Source organism: Condylura cristata, unplaced genomic scaffold (assembly GCF_000260355.1).
Source record: "Condylura cristata isolate star-nosed mole 26May11 unplaced genomic scaffold, ConCri1.0 scaffold00021, whole genome shotgun sequence".
Classification (NCBI taxonomy): domain Eukaryota; kingdom Metazoa; phylum Chordata; class Mammalia; order Eulipotyphla; family Talpidae; genus Condylura; species Condylura cristata.
The window spans coordinates 5823498-5840429 of NW_004567122.1; the positions used below are offsets into that span (position 1 = coordinate 5823498).

Genomic DNA, 16932 nt, shown 5'->3' on the forward strand with positions numbered 1-16932 from the left:
GATGGCAAATGGGTGACTTGGTGATGGGAAACCTGCGGGGATTACAATTGAGATGGGGAAAAAATGTACAAAATGATATATATATATATAAAAAAAAATGCTACCATCAAACTATTTGTGCATAAAATTAAATTAAATCAAATTAAATTAAAAAAAAATAAGTGTTCTTACCTTAGGGTTACAGATTTTGGTCTCCTTTTGTTTAGATGTAACAGGTAGAAAAGCAGGTTTTTCTTCACTTGCCAACGAAAAGAACTGAAGTAAAATAGCAATGTGTGTTAGGACTGTTCTGAACATGGCTCATGAATTTGATGGGAAAATACTCCCCAAACTTCACGTAAAGTTTGCCCTTTGAAAGCACACTCACCCTCTCTATCCATGTCATTGCATATAACCTAACACCTGGCAAAGAAAGCCCTCTAGCAGAGAGGGTCCCACGCTTATTAATTTAAAAACCCACCATATTAGAACTCTAAAATTTCAATTCAAACATTGGAAAAATTGTTGCGCATATTATAAATCACTCACACATGAAACCTGATACTTAAGTTACATAAATCTGGACTGTTTATCTGAAAAATTAGTATGAAATTATAGGAGGAAAAATGGTAAGCAGGCTAACAATTTATCTAAAGGATCCACTTTTAGCAACATAAAATATAGGATGGAGATGAAAGCAACTAGTATTTTTAGTTTATCAGGTAAGTAGAAAATGACCATAATATCTAATATAAATCATAACTTAGGAAATGAACTCAACTACAGAATCTCTTCTTATGTTTAACATTTAAGGAGAAAATTGACTTCCTCAATTGAAGAGGTAGTGCATGTCTTCAAATAATGGTCACTTATCTTTAATAACATTATATTTGCAAGGAAACTTAACAGGTACTTCAGAAATTCAATCCTGTCATGGAATTAAAGTGTTCTGATACAGTAAGTATTGCTCCCCTTTCCAGGGGGTGCCAGGACCCCAGAGCACACCCACAACGTGGACAGGAGCACACTCTGTATTGTTTTTCCCTATCTGTATAGCTACAATCTAGTTATGTTTTTTCCTATCTATACATAACTGTGATATAGTTTTAATTTGTAAATTAGGTCAATAACAGATTGACTATAGAATGATTATGTAACGCACTGCAGTTTATTTCATTTGCTCGCTTGCTGTCTCCCTCTTGCTCGCTTGCTGTCTCCCTCTCTCCTTCTCAAACCACCTTACGTATATAATTCTCTTCAGAGGACAGCTGACTGGTAGGTAAATGAAACCTCAGAATGCAAAACCACAGGTAAGCAGGGACTTTAGTGAGTTTTCAAATTAGTTAGCATAACCTGCCTCTGCTAGAAGAACACCTTTGCTCTGCGTAGCTACTGACACTGCAGGAGTGAGGAGATGCCGTGACCAGAAGCAGCCTAGATTCAAGTTCCTTAAAGTTCTTTCTATCACTAATATCCCTGAATAGCTTGTTTCAGAGAACTATACTAAGACAAAAATACAAATGCGCTCCTTAACTCTGAAAACATTTTTTTGACAAAAGATTGTAAGACCTTTGCAGGCTGTAAAATTACAATAGTTTCCTGCCCCCCCCCAAGATATGTGACATTTATTTTAAATGGTAACTCACCCTGCAGGAAAATATGTGATAGTGTGCATTACACTTCGTAATAATTGGCCTTAAAACGTTTAAGCTACTTTTTAAGTGAAAAAAATAGCAAGCAATCACTTTGAAGCAAAATTCTGCAGCTGCCAATTCCTCGTTTTACACATTTGATTGTGTTAGCTAGAGTTAAATTGGCTGGGTCACCTCAGTGTGCATTTGCTTGTCTCTCTGTTTTAAAGACAAGAGCTGCAGGAGCAGCTGTATTTAAGTAGCAACTCCTGGGTTAGGGAATGCTTGCAACTCTGCCAAATTAGTTTCACAATAAAAGGATGTGTTGGTGTACCAAATCCAGAGATCGACCCAAACACGTGTCTAAAGGCACCTAGCATACGCCCAGTAGGAAGGGTAACTCAAACGAGTGTCTGTGATACCGATACTACAAAGAAAATTTCTGGCTTACTTATTTTGAATTTCTAAAATTTGACTACAGTTCAAGTCAGCATATCTGGTTCATTTTGCTTCTTGGTTTCTCTGCTGACTGTGATGACCAAGGTCTAAAAAAATATCTGCTGCATCAAACTTTAAGCTTCACATTATCTTGGTTTGTCTTGATCATGCTGCGTTTGGCAGCCTTTTGCTGGGTTGTAACCAAAAAGTCCTTTCTAGCTACTCCATGTTTTAAAAGTTAACTCACCTGCAAAGGACTTCTTGGTTCAACTTCATTTTCTTCTAGCATCTTAGCAACAGAACATTAGTATGGAAAGTAGACCAAAAGTCAATAGTTAGTTACAAAATAAAACAAAATTTGTATTGAACTAAGACATACAACACCATCACTAACAAACCCAGAAGCTAACGATGGCAGACGATGATTAAATGCTATGTTCAGTTGATTTTTAAAAATCTTAACAGTACTGGTGAGTATAAAGTGAAATTTTCATATTATAAAACAGTAAGAATTCAGATTTGACAATATACTCACCAGAACTGTTAACTAAGACAATTGTTTTTAGTTTTTCAAGCTATTATTTCCACTTCTGGAAAATAATTTAAGACAATAACTTAAAATGCAAACAATGATTTATGTGCAAAATCATTTTACTAAAGATTTACTTAGAATAGCAAAATGCTGGAACTAATCTAAATGTCCAGAACAGGAAGCTGTTTGTCCAATGCATAGAGTACCCACATGATATAAGTGACCTTTCAAAAGTTTAAGAATAGCTTATAAAAGTGTGACACAATTGGCCCTCCCTGGTGGCGCAGCGGGTTAAAGCACAGCACTGAGAATCTGAAGCCACTTCCGCATGAGTTCGATCCCCGCCTGCCCCGGAGGTGACCACATGGCATGGCAGACCTCTCCTGACCCGCCCGCTGCTCCCCTCGGCAGTGTACTTTGTCAATCTGCCTGTTCTGTTCCCCACTCTGTCTCTGGTGAAGCCTCTCACCTCCCCTGAGCTTCTGGCCTGTACCCCAGTTCTGTATGTACAAATAAATCTTTAAAAAAAAAAAAAAAGTGTGACACAATACAATGTATTGAAAGGATTTAAAAACTATTTGTGCACACTGGTTCAACTGTATTTTCAAAAATAGGCCTCCCTAAAGCTAGAAATGTCAATAATATATCTGGGTAATAGGATTAAATTTTCTTTGTTGTTCATTATTTTCTGTATTAAAAAAAGGAAAAATAAATAAAGATTAAAGGGCAAAATAGGATCATGACACAGAAAATAGTAAAATTCTACATAAAATATGTAGAAATATTTCACTTTTTCTTTGAAACATGTCTGCTTGAAAGATCTGTGCCATATAGTGAAAAAAACTCTCCCTCCAAAAGCAACATCCCTATTCTAGATGACTAATTTAGAATAGACTAATCTAGATGTCTTTTACTGCAGAATTTCCATTCACCCTAATTAGTATTGTTGCCCTTTATATTATCACCATGGTTCTCCAGCTGCAACAAGGTATTTTGGATACAATACAACCAACTCAGCAGTGACTCCACAGGCATTTTAAATTTAAGAGAAATTCTCAATATTTCTGCCAGCCACTGAGTGAATGACTAACACAAAGGTAGTTCAGTTTCAACATCAGATTTGACATCATTTCTTTCAATAACATTCTATCTTTGTGAAGCTGTTTTGTACCATATACAAATCAATGTGGAAAAGAAATCAAACCTATCCCAAGGTTTGAGAAATTGAGTAATGCCCAACCATGGTACACACTCCATTAGTAACTGTCTTTATTTAAGGCAAAATGCTTGTGAAATCATTTTTACAATATACACTTACATTAAGTCATTATGTTGCACACCTTAAGTTAACACAATATGTATATATTATGTCAATTATATCTCACATCTGGAGAAAAAAGCCACAGTGCTTCCTTAGTGCTTCCTTAGGACATAATACTTGTTAAGTTTTTTAATATTACTAATTTCTTAGTAAGTGGAACTGTAGGTATTTCTCTTAGTAAGTGGAACTGTAGGTATTTGATTGAGGATGCAATGAAAACATTACTGAGCTACAAAGGGGCGGAGGCCATGACCTAGACTGTTCAGACCCTCTACATTACTACAATCTCATAACAAATTATAGAACATTCTGTATCAAACTAAAATATGCCAATAGAAAAAATATGTACCTGTTGAGCATCTCGGTTCAGATGAGGTGACTTTGCTATAGCTTGTGAAGCTACGGTAGTCAACGGCTTCCTAGCTACAACGGACAAGATCAAAGGCTTAGTCACATTGCACACATTTTAGTGCCCTAAAGATCTTATTTTTTTTAACTGAATGAAATAAGGACTATAACTTAAATTTTAAGATGAGGCAAGATCTTGGTAGTTATTGAACCTGGATTATGCATATTCAATTCTTAGTGAACAAATATTTTCATGGTAAACATGCAAAACAATGTAGGATGAAATCTTTTTTGATTATAGTAGTAAAGGCAGTGTTTCCTTTTCTTTAAAATTCAAAAAGAAGGTCAACAGTTAATAAATGATACTAGAAATGTTGAAATATTAACCAATGAATATTGATTAATGTTAATTAATATTGAAGATCTGTTGGAAGCAAGAAAGTCACAACACCATTATACTGCTGCTGTGTTTGCATGCAGAAAGGGGAAAAAGCACTTACTGCTACTTGTGAGACTATCTATGGTGTGGGACACATACTTAATAATTATTTTCTACGCATAGTGTGCCAGTTACTGGAGCAGTGGTGAGTAGGATAAACATGATCAGGGCCTCTGCACGGTGTAAAACTACAGCACTATGAGGCTGTCTGCTGTCACTGCAACACGAGTTCGGTCCCCAGCCAGGGAGGTGACCCACAGGGTGCAGGAGATCTCTCCTGTCTCCCTGCTGCTCCCTGTAGAAGTGTATTTCAGTCATTCTGCCTGTTCTGCTTTCGCTGTCTCTGGTGAGTCCTCTCACCCCTGCACCTATGGCCTGTACTCCAGTTCTTGTATACATAAATAAATCTTTTTAAAAAGTTATATTTTCTTAAAAGAAAAAGTATACAATCAATAATCTTAATCCTATCTAACTCACCAGGAAGACAATCATTTAAAAGTGGCTGTTAAAAAATATATATATATACATATATATGTATATACATGTATGGTTGGTGTAAGCTTTTTTAGCTTACTGTTACTTTGGGGTTCATTTTATTTTCCAGTTAAAATAAAAAAACACAATAAATGAAAAAAAAGTGGATTTTGGAACCTGATGTTATTTCTAAACAGAGCTTTTTAAAGGTATTAGATGAAAAGTGATGTTTTTTCCTTCTACCTTCACTCCAGAAAAAAATTCAAAATTACCACACTGTGGATTATTATATAGTATAAATAAATGAGGATGAGTCCAATGAAATGATACAAAGTGACTTCCAGGATATATTATTAAGTGAAAATCAAGGTGCTAAAGCATATAGAGTTTTAAATCTTTTGCTGAATAAGGGAACACAAGAATTATGTATGGAACTGTTAGATAGTTGTAAAAAGAATATATGTAACAGATTGGCTATTTATAACAGTGACATCAGAATAAAATAGAAGTCAGGGATCTGCATGTTTTTATATAGGTTTGTCTTATGAAATTAGTATTTCACATCAGAAGAAATAAAAAGTAAATCAGCAAGAATGGGCAAAAAAGCCCTCATACTGAATATAAACAATGAACTCAACTATAAACATATTTATACCAAATCCTAATATAATCACACTGAAGGAAAAAAAAGCAACCCAACTTTTGAATCCAGTGCTCCAACTCTCTACCTTAAGTATAGTTGAAAAACAGAAAGCTTCAAAGGATTTGTGATTTTTACAAGACTATAAAGGTTTTTCATACTAGTGACAGTGGGAACCGTGTAGGTATGTACTGTAGGACAGGCAGGACATATGTTGATGGTTTGGGGACTAAGAAAACACAATTATGGAATGGAATAGAGGAAGAATGCTGTGGTTTAAGAAAATTAAATAGAGATATCAATATTAACTCTAGATGTTTTTTAAGAAAGTACCTCCTAGCACAGGTCCATGAATGAATGTTAGGAATGGATCATCACACATATTTGTTTTGCTTATATGCATGTAGATTGTGCTTATATATGCTTAGAATACTTCTGGAAGGAGTTTCTAGAAGGAAACTATAGATGATTTCAAGAAGTAGACTGAAGGACTGTGGTTAAGGAGACCTACTTTTAATGTGTTAACCTCTATAGACCTCATTTCACAAAGTATTTTTATTACTTATTTAAATACAATGTAATTTTTTTGAATGTAGCCTTCAGAGCAAATATCTTCTCATCATCTGGACTCTAAAGAGACTAATCCTCTAACATAAAGTAGCATATACAGATGTCAAATTACAATGCTACAAACTGAAATCTGTTATAAACCAATGTTACTTCAAAATTTTAAAAATTTTAAAGAACATAACATATGTAAGTCAAAAGAATCAAAATAGTAAAAAAGAATTTCATGTAAAATGACAGTATAAATGGTTACATTCCTTTAACAAAAAATTTGTCATAGCAAAATTGACAAAGTGTCAGTATTCTCTTAAAACAAACAAACAAAAAATTAAGATCACAATTAAATATTTCCACCATGGGGGAATAAAAAGAGCATGAACGATTGAAAACAAGTGTGCCATCCTAACTAACCTTCAGAACTCCTCTCTGGCACATAAGCCTGCATACTTTCTTGCTGCTTTCCCAGTATTTCCAAGGCTTCCAAAGCTGTACTGTGTTCAGACAGTGACTTTAAGAGGGAAATGTTATTCACCAATTCAGAAAGTTCTGAAGAATTTCTAGGACTGTTCCAGTTGTGTTTTTCTCTAGTTTCTACTTCAGTAGGACCATGGAGTAAACTCCTAGTCCTTCCTAAATCTTCAGATTCAGGAATATATACTTCTGTGTCTCTGGAAGTAGTATGTCTTTTTCCCAGAGGGCAAAACAAAGAATTTGAAACTTCACTGGTCGATTTACCAAGTGCAATACATTCTTCAGATTGATTCTGATTAGAGTTTAACAGCTGGACACTGCCGTCACTTACAGAGGGTGATGGTAAAATCTGTTGATCGTTCTTATCGTTTCCTTGAGGTTGAGTCTGTTCTGAAGAGACGTTGTTTTTAGGAGTCTGATCAGTAGCCATGTTTAAATCAAGTGTATGTAAATTTGTGTTTAGACTTTTAGGTTTATTTGGAAGTGAAGCTAAATCAGAGTTAATTCTGACTTGTTGGGTAGGCTGATCAGCATCTTCACTGTTATCTACATAAACATCATCTGGCCACTCTAATGATGAATCAAAATGGTTTAATGAGTCACTGTCTGCTTCCTTTCCAGTGTCTACCACATTACAAGGTCTTGTGTCAAAACCTGCGCGAGTTTTATCACAAAACTGTGATGGCAGAACCTCTTTAAAAGAAAATGTCTCCATAAGCTTGCCCCTGGTAGGCAATGAGAGAGGTGAGTATTCACTGCCACCTTCTTCACAGCTGGTTTCCTCATATCTCTTTTGGACACTTGAATGACCACCATGAATCAAAGGTCCTGTTACCCAGCCCTCTGAATTCTGGGAAATGTTGTTGCTTTCTTGTGATTCCTCCTCAGTGTCACTGGTTTCAAAATTGGTCAGATTAAAAGACACCTCCACAAGTGGTTGTGTTACACTACCTGTAGGCTCATGACTGCTGTTAGCACGCTGATGACCAGTATTTGGAAACATGTCACTGACACTATCTGAGACCTGAGAGTTGTTACTTAGAGAAGATTCAATCACCAGCTGCTCAGATTCAGGCAGATTTGCTACTGCTTGTTTACAGTCCTTTTCTGGTGTTGTGTGTATATTTCTCTTCTGCACATTTTCTCTAACGAGACGTGAGTCTGTCATGCATATAGGATCATTCTGATTTACAGGTAGCTCATCATTTCTGTGAGCCCCAGATTCTGGCAGTAAAACATCATTTTCTACATTGCTATAAGTAACGTGTAAGCTACTCGTTTCACAGAACGAAGGCGTTTGTGAGTTTACTTCTTGACCCCAAAATTGATGATCATCTATCAGAGTGTCTTCATTATCCTGTTTCCCCTTTTCGGCACAGGTTTCAAAGAGCTGTATCCTTTTCTGTATCAAACGGTCTTTGAAATTTAAATTTCTGCTATCTTCCTGGTTTGTGTGTTTCCTTTTTATATCATTTTCATCTGCAGTAGGAGAATGTACAGGTAAATGCTGTGGTGATAAATACACGCTCCACCGGCTTTTATTTCTCCTGGTGTTTTCTGATGGCCGCTGGCAATGTGAACGTGCTGTGTTCTCCCCCTCGACGCACTCTTCCTGTTCACTTACACAGCTTGCTGTAGTAGGCGTTCTTAAACTTTCTTGTGGTTGTAGCTGAGGAAAACGTTCTGTGGTCTCACAGTGTAGTTCTCCAGGCATACTAGTCGATGAGGCCTTCAGAAGAGCTAGTATCTTGGCTTTGCTTCTGATGTTTTGTGAAACTCCTGAACAGTGGGGCCCCAAAACATCTCTTCTCAGGGCCTCCTTCATCAGCGAAGACCCTGACTGCTGGTCTCCAGAACTGACAGGAGAGCAAAAGTACTTTTCTTCAGTGAGCATTTCAGAGTTAAAGTTGAAGGATGGAGTAGTGACAACCGAAGAAAAAGGCATGGTATTTGTCCCTGTGCTGTCATGAGTCACGGTGTTATCAAGATCTGTTGGTGTAGTATGTACCTCTTTCTTCCCAGCAGTAGAAAACAAAGGTGATGTCGTGTAGACTGGAGAAAGAAAAACATGGCCAGGTTTCTTAGCCGCAGGTGATGTAGCTGATTCACAGTTCTCAGTGATAACCATTTTTTTGGGCACTTGACGTGGTCCTTGAAAACCCTGAAAACATTAAACAATTATTTGCTCTTCCATAAACTACAAAGACAATGTGAAACAAAACAGCTTTAAAAAAAAGCAGAAAGGGGGCCCTCCCTGGTGGTGCAGCGGGTTAAAGCACTGCATTAAAAAGCTTAAGCCACTTAATGGGTTCGATCCCCGCCTGCCCCGGAGGAGATCCACATGGTGAGGCAGACCTCCTGACCCGCCTGCTGCTCCCCTCAGCAGTGTACTTCATCGATCTGCCTGTTCTGCACCCCACTCTGTACCTGGTGAATCCTCTCACCCTCTGCATCTCTGGCCCATACCCCAGTTCTGTACGAATAAACAAATAAATCTTTAAAAAAAAAAGCAGAAAGGGCCGTCCCTGGTGGTGGCATGGGTTAAAGCTCAGCACTATGAAGCTATCACAGCCACTGTACCACGAGTTCAATCCCTGGCCAGCGAGGTGACCCACGTGGCACAGCAGACCTCTCCTGACTGACCCACTGTTCCCCTCTGCAGTGTGTTTCAGTACATCTGCCTGTTCTGCTCCCCATTCTGTCTCTGGTGAATACTCTCACCCTTCACACCTCTGGCCTGTACCACAGTTCTGAATGCATACATAAATAAATCTTAAAAAAAAAAGAAAATTTGCTAAGGTAAAATGCAAACACTTATTTGTATTAAGATTTTTTAATAACTAGAGTTTATCTTCTTTCTGTCTAAGCGTGTACTATACAGTACCATGTTTAATGAGAATACAATTGTTTCAAAACTCCATATTCCTTGAAATGATCTTATAAATGTGTTGGAAGCCTGCAGCCCTAAAGGGAGCTGGCATTTTTGGAGAATACCTGTGTACTCTGCATATGGAGTTTAGGATGTTACAAGTTCTGCAAATGGAACTTCTCCCAGAATTGACTCCTGTTCTCTAAGGACATACTGGCTTATGCTCATGTTCTTTACTAACTAGGAAAACTTGTTTTCAAAAACTTGCTTTCAACAGTGACTTATTAATCAGTATAAGCAAAAACTCAGTTGCATGCAATTTTCTTGTTCCTTTGTTCCTAGTGACCACAGCTTGGGCTGAGAGAGTGGCAGGCAGAGCTGCTCCCAATGGCTCTCCCCAGCATCCCTCTGTTGCAAATTCATTTACTCCGAATCTTCGTTAATAGCAAAACCTTCTCCACTGTCTGGCCATCCGACGCATAAATGTATACTGCTGTATTATTTCCCACAGGAGACTTACAGTAAGCTTCCTTTTTAAGCCAGCAGGCTGACATCCAAGGGACCGGCCCAATGACATGATCCGTCTTGAATTTAATGCTGGTGCTTCTTGGATGACATTCTGTTGCATAGTTCGGCCGCCAGCAACTTTAACCTCCTCAACTGTGATTAGGTAGCGATCACTTTCTAAGTCATCTCCAGGTTTCACCTTTATTTTATGGAATAAATGTCAAAATCAGACAGTTCTAATTAATTATCGAAGTATTTCTGTTAAGTTCACTAGCAAGACACAACATTCTATAAACAGTTGTTGAATGAAGTAATTAAAACTAAATTATTACTGTGTTCAAGGTAACTATCAATAAGGACAAAAAGGAGAAAATAGAACAAAAAAATTTATCAATTCATTCAACAAGGAGGATCTATCTGAGACCCTCTGTTACATGCTGGGGGCATAAAGACGTAAGCTCTTCTTATGGCGTTCACTTAGAATCCATACAACTAAAGGTAGTTTTTAAAATTACAGGTAGTAAAAAGAATTAAATATGTTTATGAGTGAATGTGAATTACATACATATTCAGAATTCACAAATTAAATATTATAAATTACTAGTTGCTTAATTAATAAGCATTGCAAGTCACCTTAGTAAACACAATACAGAACTTGCTACCATCTCTTCCTACAGGATAAGACAATTATCATACTACTCAAAATATACAAAATCTGTGTCAACTTAATTTCTACTAATGAGGTGATTTTAAAATAACAGTAGTTTCTACCATCTAAGGACCCTGCTGAGACAGTGCTTCTCCATCTTATAAGGGTCTCCCTAATGGTGCAGAGGTTAAGTCTCAGAACTATCAAACTATCACCAGCCACTGCAGCACAAGTTCGACCCCTGGCCACAGAGCTGACCCACATGGCACAGACCTCCCTGTCTCGCCCAACTGCTCACTGCTCCCCTCAGCTGAACATTTCAGTAAATCTGCCTGTTTTACTCCCTGCTTGGTCTCTGGTGAAACCTCTCACCCCCTGCACCTTTGGCGTAAACCCCCGTTCTTGTATGCATAAATAAATAAAATTAATCTTTAAAAAAATAATTTATTTTTAAAAATCACATAAAACTCTAAAATATTAAATAATGATAACAAGAATATGCACTTTCACACTTTTAGAATCACTGTAACGATGACTAACACTCTATTTAAATTATTTCTAATTTTCAGATGAACCAAGGGAGTCTGTCAGTGGTCTGCATTTTGTAGTATATAAGTCAGACAGCAAGGAAGGGTGCAAACCCAGAATGGCCACCTCTAAAATCTTTACTCTTACGCTCAAAAGTACCTTGCATTTCCCTCTCTTCCTTTTTCCAACATGTGAAAAGCACAAAACAAGTACTTAACAAAAGTTGAACAGGAATTATTTCACAAAGTAAGTAGTCCTACCTAGCAAAACCATGTTACAGAATCAGACTACAGCAAGACCTTTCGGGCTCAAATCTCAGCCCACACTGTAACCGTGAACAGGGATCATTTACTTAACACCTCTGGGCCACGTCCCGAGCTATACAAACCGCAGGGCTGGGTGGAGATTCAGTGGGAGAAGACCTAGAAGCTCTTGGTCTGGTTGATTCTTCAATAAATATTTACTCTAATTATTACTGTTGGTACCATGATTATACTACTTAACCATATTCAAAGAAGAAATATTGAAAGGAATTTTAAAATAACAACTGAAGAATAAGAAAGAAATGTTAAAATACCTCAGGGCATTTAAGAAATATACTGTCCAAACATTCTCCTTTGTCACCATATAAAATTGCCTGTGTGGAAACAAAATTAGTGTTAAAAAGGAACACTAATTGTTTTCTTGAACATCTTCAATAGCAAATCAAAAACTGGTATGTAAATAAAGCATACAGGATTTCCCTCTGTGTTAACCTGGGTTAGGAAACACATCTATTTCAAGTATTTACTAAGCATCTACATGCATGAGAAACTCAAGAACCTTAATGCCACCAGGAGAATCTCGGAATGGAATGAAAAGGAACATGGAATTGGAATGCATTAGAGGGGACAAACAGGAGATGAGGCTGGAACGCTGAGGTGGGAAGGAGTGCGGAGACGAGTGTCGCTCAAAGTCACCAGCACCCCTGGGCTATAACAACAGTTTATGGCCCACAAGGAATAACACCAGCTGCTTGTAAGGTGTGTGGGTGCAAAAGGAACGGAAGGTTATTACTGGTCGCTGGCTTCTCCTTGTGTCACTCTCGCCATTTTTCATAGCAGTTTCTCCAGCAGACTCTTAAATATTGCAATTTCTACTGCTTTGTACGACTGTTTGGCATGGACTGTGGTGATGGTCACAAAATGCTGCAAATACACTCAGGACCACTCAACTGTATGAATGGAGCCACTAAATTGCATGTGTGCGAATTACAGCGCGATGAGTCTATTTTTAAAATTGGTATTTCCGAGGGCTCTACTTTTTACTCGAGTCTTTACTTTCTGTACTCGACCCTGCGCACTAGCATCCGCATCCATACAGATCGCAGCCTGTCAGTTTTGCTCAGATCCTGCCTGTCTCCACAGCTCCTAAAGAGTCAGGACAGAAGCCTTTGGTGACCAGTAAGGCCTTCCTATCCCTTTCACAGTCATTCTTGCCTGTGTGTCCACTCCTAGCTGCCTCCCTACCCCGCTAGACACATACGTGTGTGTGTGTGTGTGTGTGTGTGTGTGTGTGTCCATTTAGCTTACTGATCTGTCGCCTCCATGTAATTTCCACAGTCATGGACTTTCCTGTTTTGTTGCTTCTTCATGCCCTACAACAGTGGGAAAGTGCCTAATTTATAACAAATGTTCCAAAACCTCTCTTGAATAAGTGAGTGAGAACTTGAAGCACCACCCAAACGCCCGGGAAACCCAATCATGATCAGCAGTCCAGAACCCTCTTTCTGAGTTCTAGGCCCCTAACGCCAATTTCTGCAACTTCATATGCTCAACATGGTATGCAAAATCTTTATTCCCCCAACTGTGCTTCCCTTTCATAGGGAATTTATTCCAGCACTATAAGCATTATACAGAAACCAAAGTCTTCATAGATTCTCCTCATGTTCCACATCCAAAATGTGAAAATTTAATAATAATCCATAATTTCTCTCTAATCCTTTTTCTCTATTACTATTTTTAGTGCCTTTTTGGTCAGAAAACCATCATTTTTTTATCTGCATTATTTTATAGGCTTTTCACTACAAGTTTTCCTAACTATAATCTAACTTTTACCCTATATAACTTAAAAGTTTTGTTAGACATTGCTGCCACAGTGACACAAACACAAACGTGACACTGCCACTCTTCTGCCCAGAATTCTTCACAGGACGCACAAGCTGGGCACACCAGGCCTGTGGGATGTGGCTCCTGTGGGCCTTCATGCCAGCCGCATTGAACTGCTTATCACCCACTAAAGGTTCCAGACGGTTTCATACTTCAGGACAGCTAAGGCATCTCGCTCCCCTCCGCCAATCTGTGAGATCCCCAGCTTTCCTTATTCTCAGGGATGCCCAGAGTTCCTGCTTGTCAACAGGTGTAGAGTCACCCAGGGGGTCTCTTACCAGGGGCTGACATCCCCGTATAAGGAACATACTGGGTCACCAGTATCTGCTGAAAACAGATTCAGTATCTGTTAGAAACAGCAGGCAGATATTAGAAGAGAGAGAATGTGCTTCCACCAGGAAGAATAGTGGAGGCTTCTGGCAAAGCCCCTGGTCACTGCACCCTGGCTTCCATCCCCAGTAACTGCTTCCCCCAGGGTGGTCTCCCTCTGTATTGACCCCACTTTTTTTAGGCCCCTCAATGCCTACCACTGAGGAATGGTAACCAATAGGAGACTGCCTTTGGATCTGGCTGCCAACCACAGGGAGCCCCTCTTGGCTTCTCAGTGTCTATATGGCCCTTGAGTGAAGTCTTTCATCCTGTGCTACTCCCAATGCTTTGATAAAAAAACTGTCAATGCTTTTGATGTAAGATTGTAAGATTTAGAAATTAGGTAGCCAATCAATTTGAAAGTAGTGTGTTGTTTTTAGTATCAAAAGTGATCCTGTATTTTAAAAGGTACTTGTCATATTTTATTTTATATGTACCTAACAGATTAGGTTCATGATTTCATCTGTCGTATGATCCAGCAATTCCTCACTCAGGATCTACCTGAAGAATACAAAAATGCTCATTCCAAATCTGCACTCCTGTGTTCATTGCAGCACTGTTTACAACAGTCAAGCATGACGAGTTAAGTGGCCAAGGACAGATGAGGAAGATTAGAAAGATGAGGAAGATGGGGTATGTATACACAATGGAATACTAGTCAAGCTGTAAACACAGATGAAATCTTGCCATTTGCAACAATGTGGACAGAACTGGAGGTGGTGATGCTAAGCAACAGAAATCAGAAAGAGAAAGACAAATACAGGATGTTTTCATTTATGAAACATGAAATCTAAAGATACAAAGCCAAAGGACAGGCAAAAGTGTGTGAAATCTAACTGCGGAACTGGGGGGGGGGGGTTAGGGGGGGGGGGGGTGTGGGAGCGCAGAGGGGTGTCCAAAGGACTGCCGCACAGACACCTGACAAGCACTCATAAGAGCTGCTCATGAGAACAGATTTTTTCCAATTCAAACATTAAGTATTTACTAGGCTTTGTATAAAGCACAACTTATCACTCTGATGTGGTACTACTCACTCAACAACTTTGTTTTCATATATGTCAACTAACAGACATAGCTAACATTTTATTGTGTACAAAATCTTCCTTAACATTCAGTGCAAAGGGAAGAACGAGAGTCTCACTGCTGGTGCAAGGGGTTAGGTCTCAGCAGTATGAAGCAGTCGGCAGCCCCTGCAGCACAAGCTCCATCCCGGGCCAGGGAACTGCCCCACATAGAGCAGCAGACCTCTCCTGTCACTCCAGCTGCTCCCCTCAGTAGTGTGTTTCAGTCACTTCCCCTGTTCTGCTCCCCACTCCGTCTCCTCTCAACCCCTGTACCTCTCACCTAAACCCAGCTCTTGTGATGCATAAATAAAAATAAATCTTTTTTTTAAAAATGGCAAGAACATACCTTTTGGACTCCAGAGTCAACTGCTTTGCACTTACTTTGTTTCCCATGTGAGTGACCTTCAGAAGTCCATCTTGCCACACTTTCGACTTCTTCATCTTTTGATGAGTATACAGTACCTTATTTTAAAATGTATGGAGTTAAAAAATGGTTTCTATTTCTCTGTATCTGAATCTACACATTTATATACCCTTTCTAAATAGAAAAGACACCTTTTATCAAAATAAAATCATAGATATCACAAAACTATAACAGAGCATCAATTTTTCTTTTTTAAAGGAATGCAGGCAATAAAATGTGGGGGACAAAAGGAAAGCTAAACTTACTGAAAAGGTAAATGAGAAACAAAAATAGTTTCGGTGCAAAACTATTGGTGGTGGGAAAGGAAACTTTGGGGATGTCCATACTCACGCTGTATGTAGTTCTCAAAGTGCAGTCCGGAGGCTAACAGAGGGCCCATGACTTTCTCAGGGGTCTCTGAGGGCAACATTATTTTCATGGTGTTATTTTTATTTTCATTTGCATTCCTTTGGGCGTGCATAGTAGAGTCTCCCAGACTTGTATATGTGCAATATTTTAAGACTCAATTCGGGATTAAATGCTAAACCAGATCTGAGAATCCAGTTGTCTTCTATTGGGTCAAATGTTGTGGGGACTTACAAAAATTATATAGCAGCTATACCATTATCAAAGTTTTTTGTGCTATTTTAGAAAATACAGCTGTTTTTGATCTCTTTAACAATTAATTTTTAATGACTTAATACATTGTCCACATTTCTATGATAATTTCTAATGTGAAAGAAAAATGATAGATATAAGCACCATAAACAAAAATTCTGTGGATCCTCAATAATTTTTAAAGGTATATCAATATACTGAGTTTATGAAGCACTGGTTTAGAAAAAGAGGCATACTAGTTCCTCCAGAGAAAGAAAATTCCAAAGAATTTGATGCAAAGGACTTTATATAACAAACTGTTGATTGATAGTGAACAAAAGAAAAGGTTACTAGGGAAAGGTATAGTAAAGGGCAACATTTGAGATATACATGTAACTACAACAAGTGTTCATTTTTAATCTGGAATTCAAATTTGACTAAGAGTGCTACTAGTTAGGGTTTTGTTTTTGTTTTTTAAATCTGGTACCCTAACAAGACATTTGTGAAATGTGGGAGGAAAGGAAAGAAAGGAAACAACAAAAAATGGTAAGACTTACAATAAATTCTTGGCTTTCCATTGTTTAATTCTTCAGCTCTAAACCAGTCAGGCTCACAGTCAGTAATTATTCCAATATTTATATCACCTAAAATGAAAAATGGCGAAGAATATTCAATGCTGATCAAAAGAGTAAGTATCAAAGACAACTTTTTCCGTAAATTGCTAACCCAAGAGAGGAATCTAAGTCTTCTAAGGGAAACACAAATGTAATAAAATCTTTTGCCACTGAGGACACAAAGCATGATACAAAAGTGTGGGAAATAATTTTCCAGCAAAAAGAAAACTAAGTGAAATATATAGAATTATTCATAGTCTGCAAACATTTTTGGAAGGTGCCATCAGATATGTCAGAAATGTAATTCTCCCTCCCCACCTCTGTTTCTTAGAGAATGAGCATCAA

General features: G+C 38.2%; 1 protein-coding gene across 1 annotated transcript in view; it reads right to left on the reverse strand.

The window, feature by feature from the left end:
- Positions 1-16593, reverse strand: part of ZGRF1 (zinc finger, GRF-type containing 1) — a 38310-nt gene extending 21717 nt beyond the window's left edge. Inside the window, exons 1-8 of the mRNA XM_004686482.2 lie at positions 16531-16593; positions 15355-15435; positions 11971-12030; positions 10230-10415; positions 6781-9001; positions 4251-4324; positions 2296-2337; positions 172-255 (exon numbers count right to left, since the gene is read on the reverse strand). Of these exons, the coding sequence (XP_004686539.1) occupies positions 172-255; positions 2296-2337; positions 4251-4324; positions 6781-9001; positions 10230-10415; positions 11971-12030; positions 15355-15435; positions 16531-16551 (2769 nt within the window). The 5' untranslated portion in view covers positions 16552-16593. The remainder of the gene's footprint in view (positions 1-171; positions 256-2295; positions 2338-4250; positions 4325-6780; positions 9002-10229; positions 10416-11970; positions 12031-15354; positions 15436-16530) is intronic.
- Positions 16594-16932: the final 339 nt, after the last annotated feature.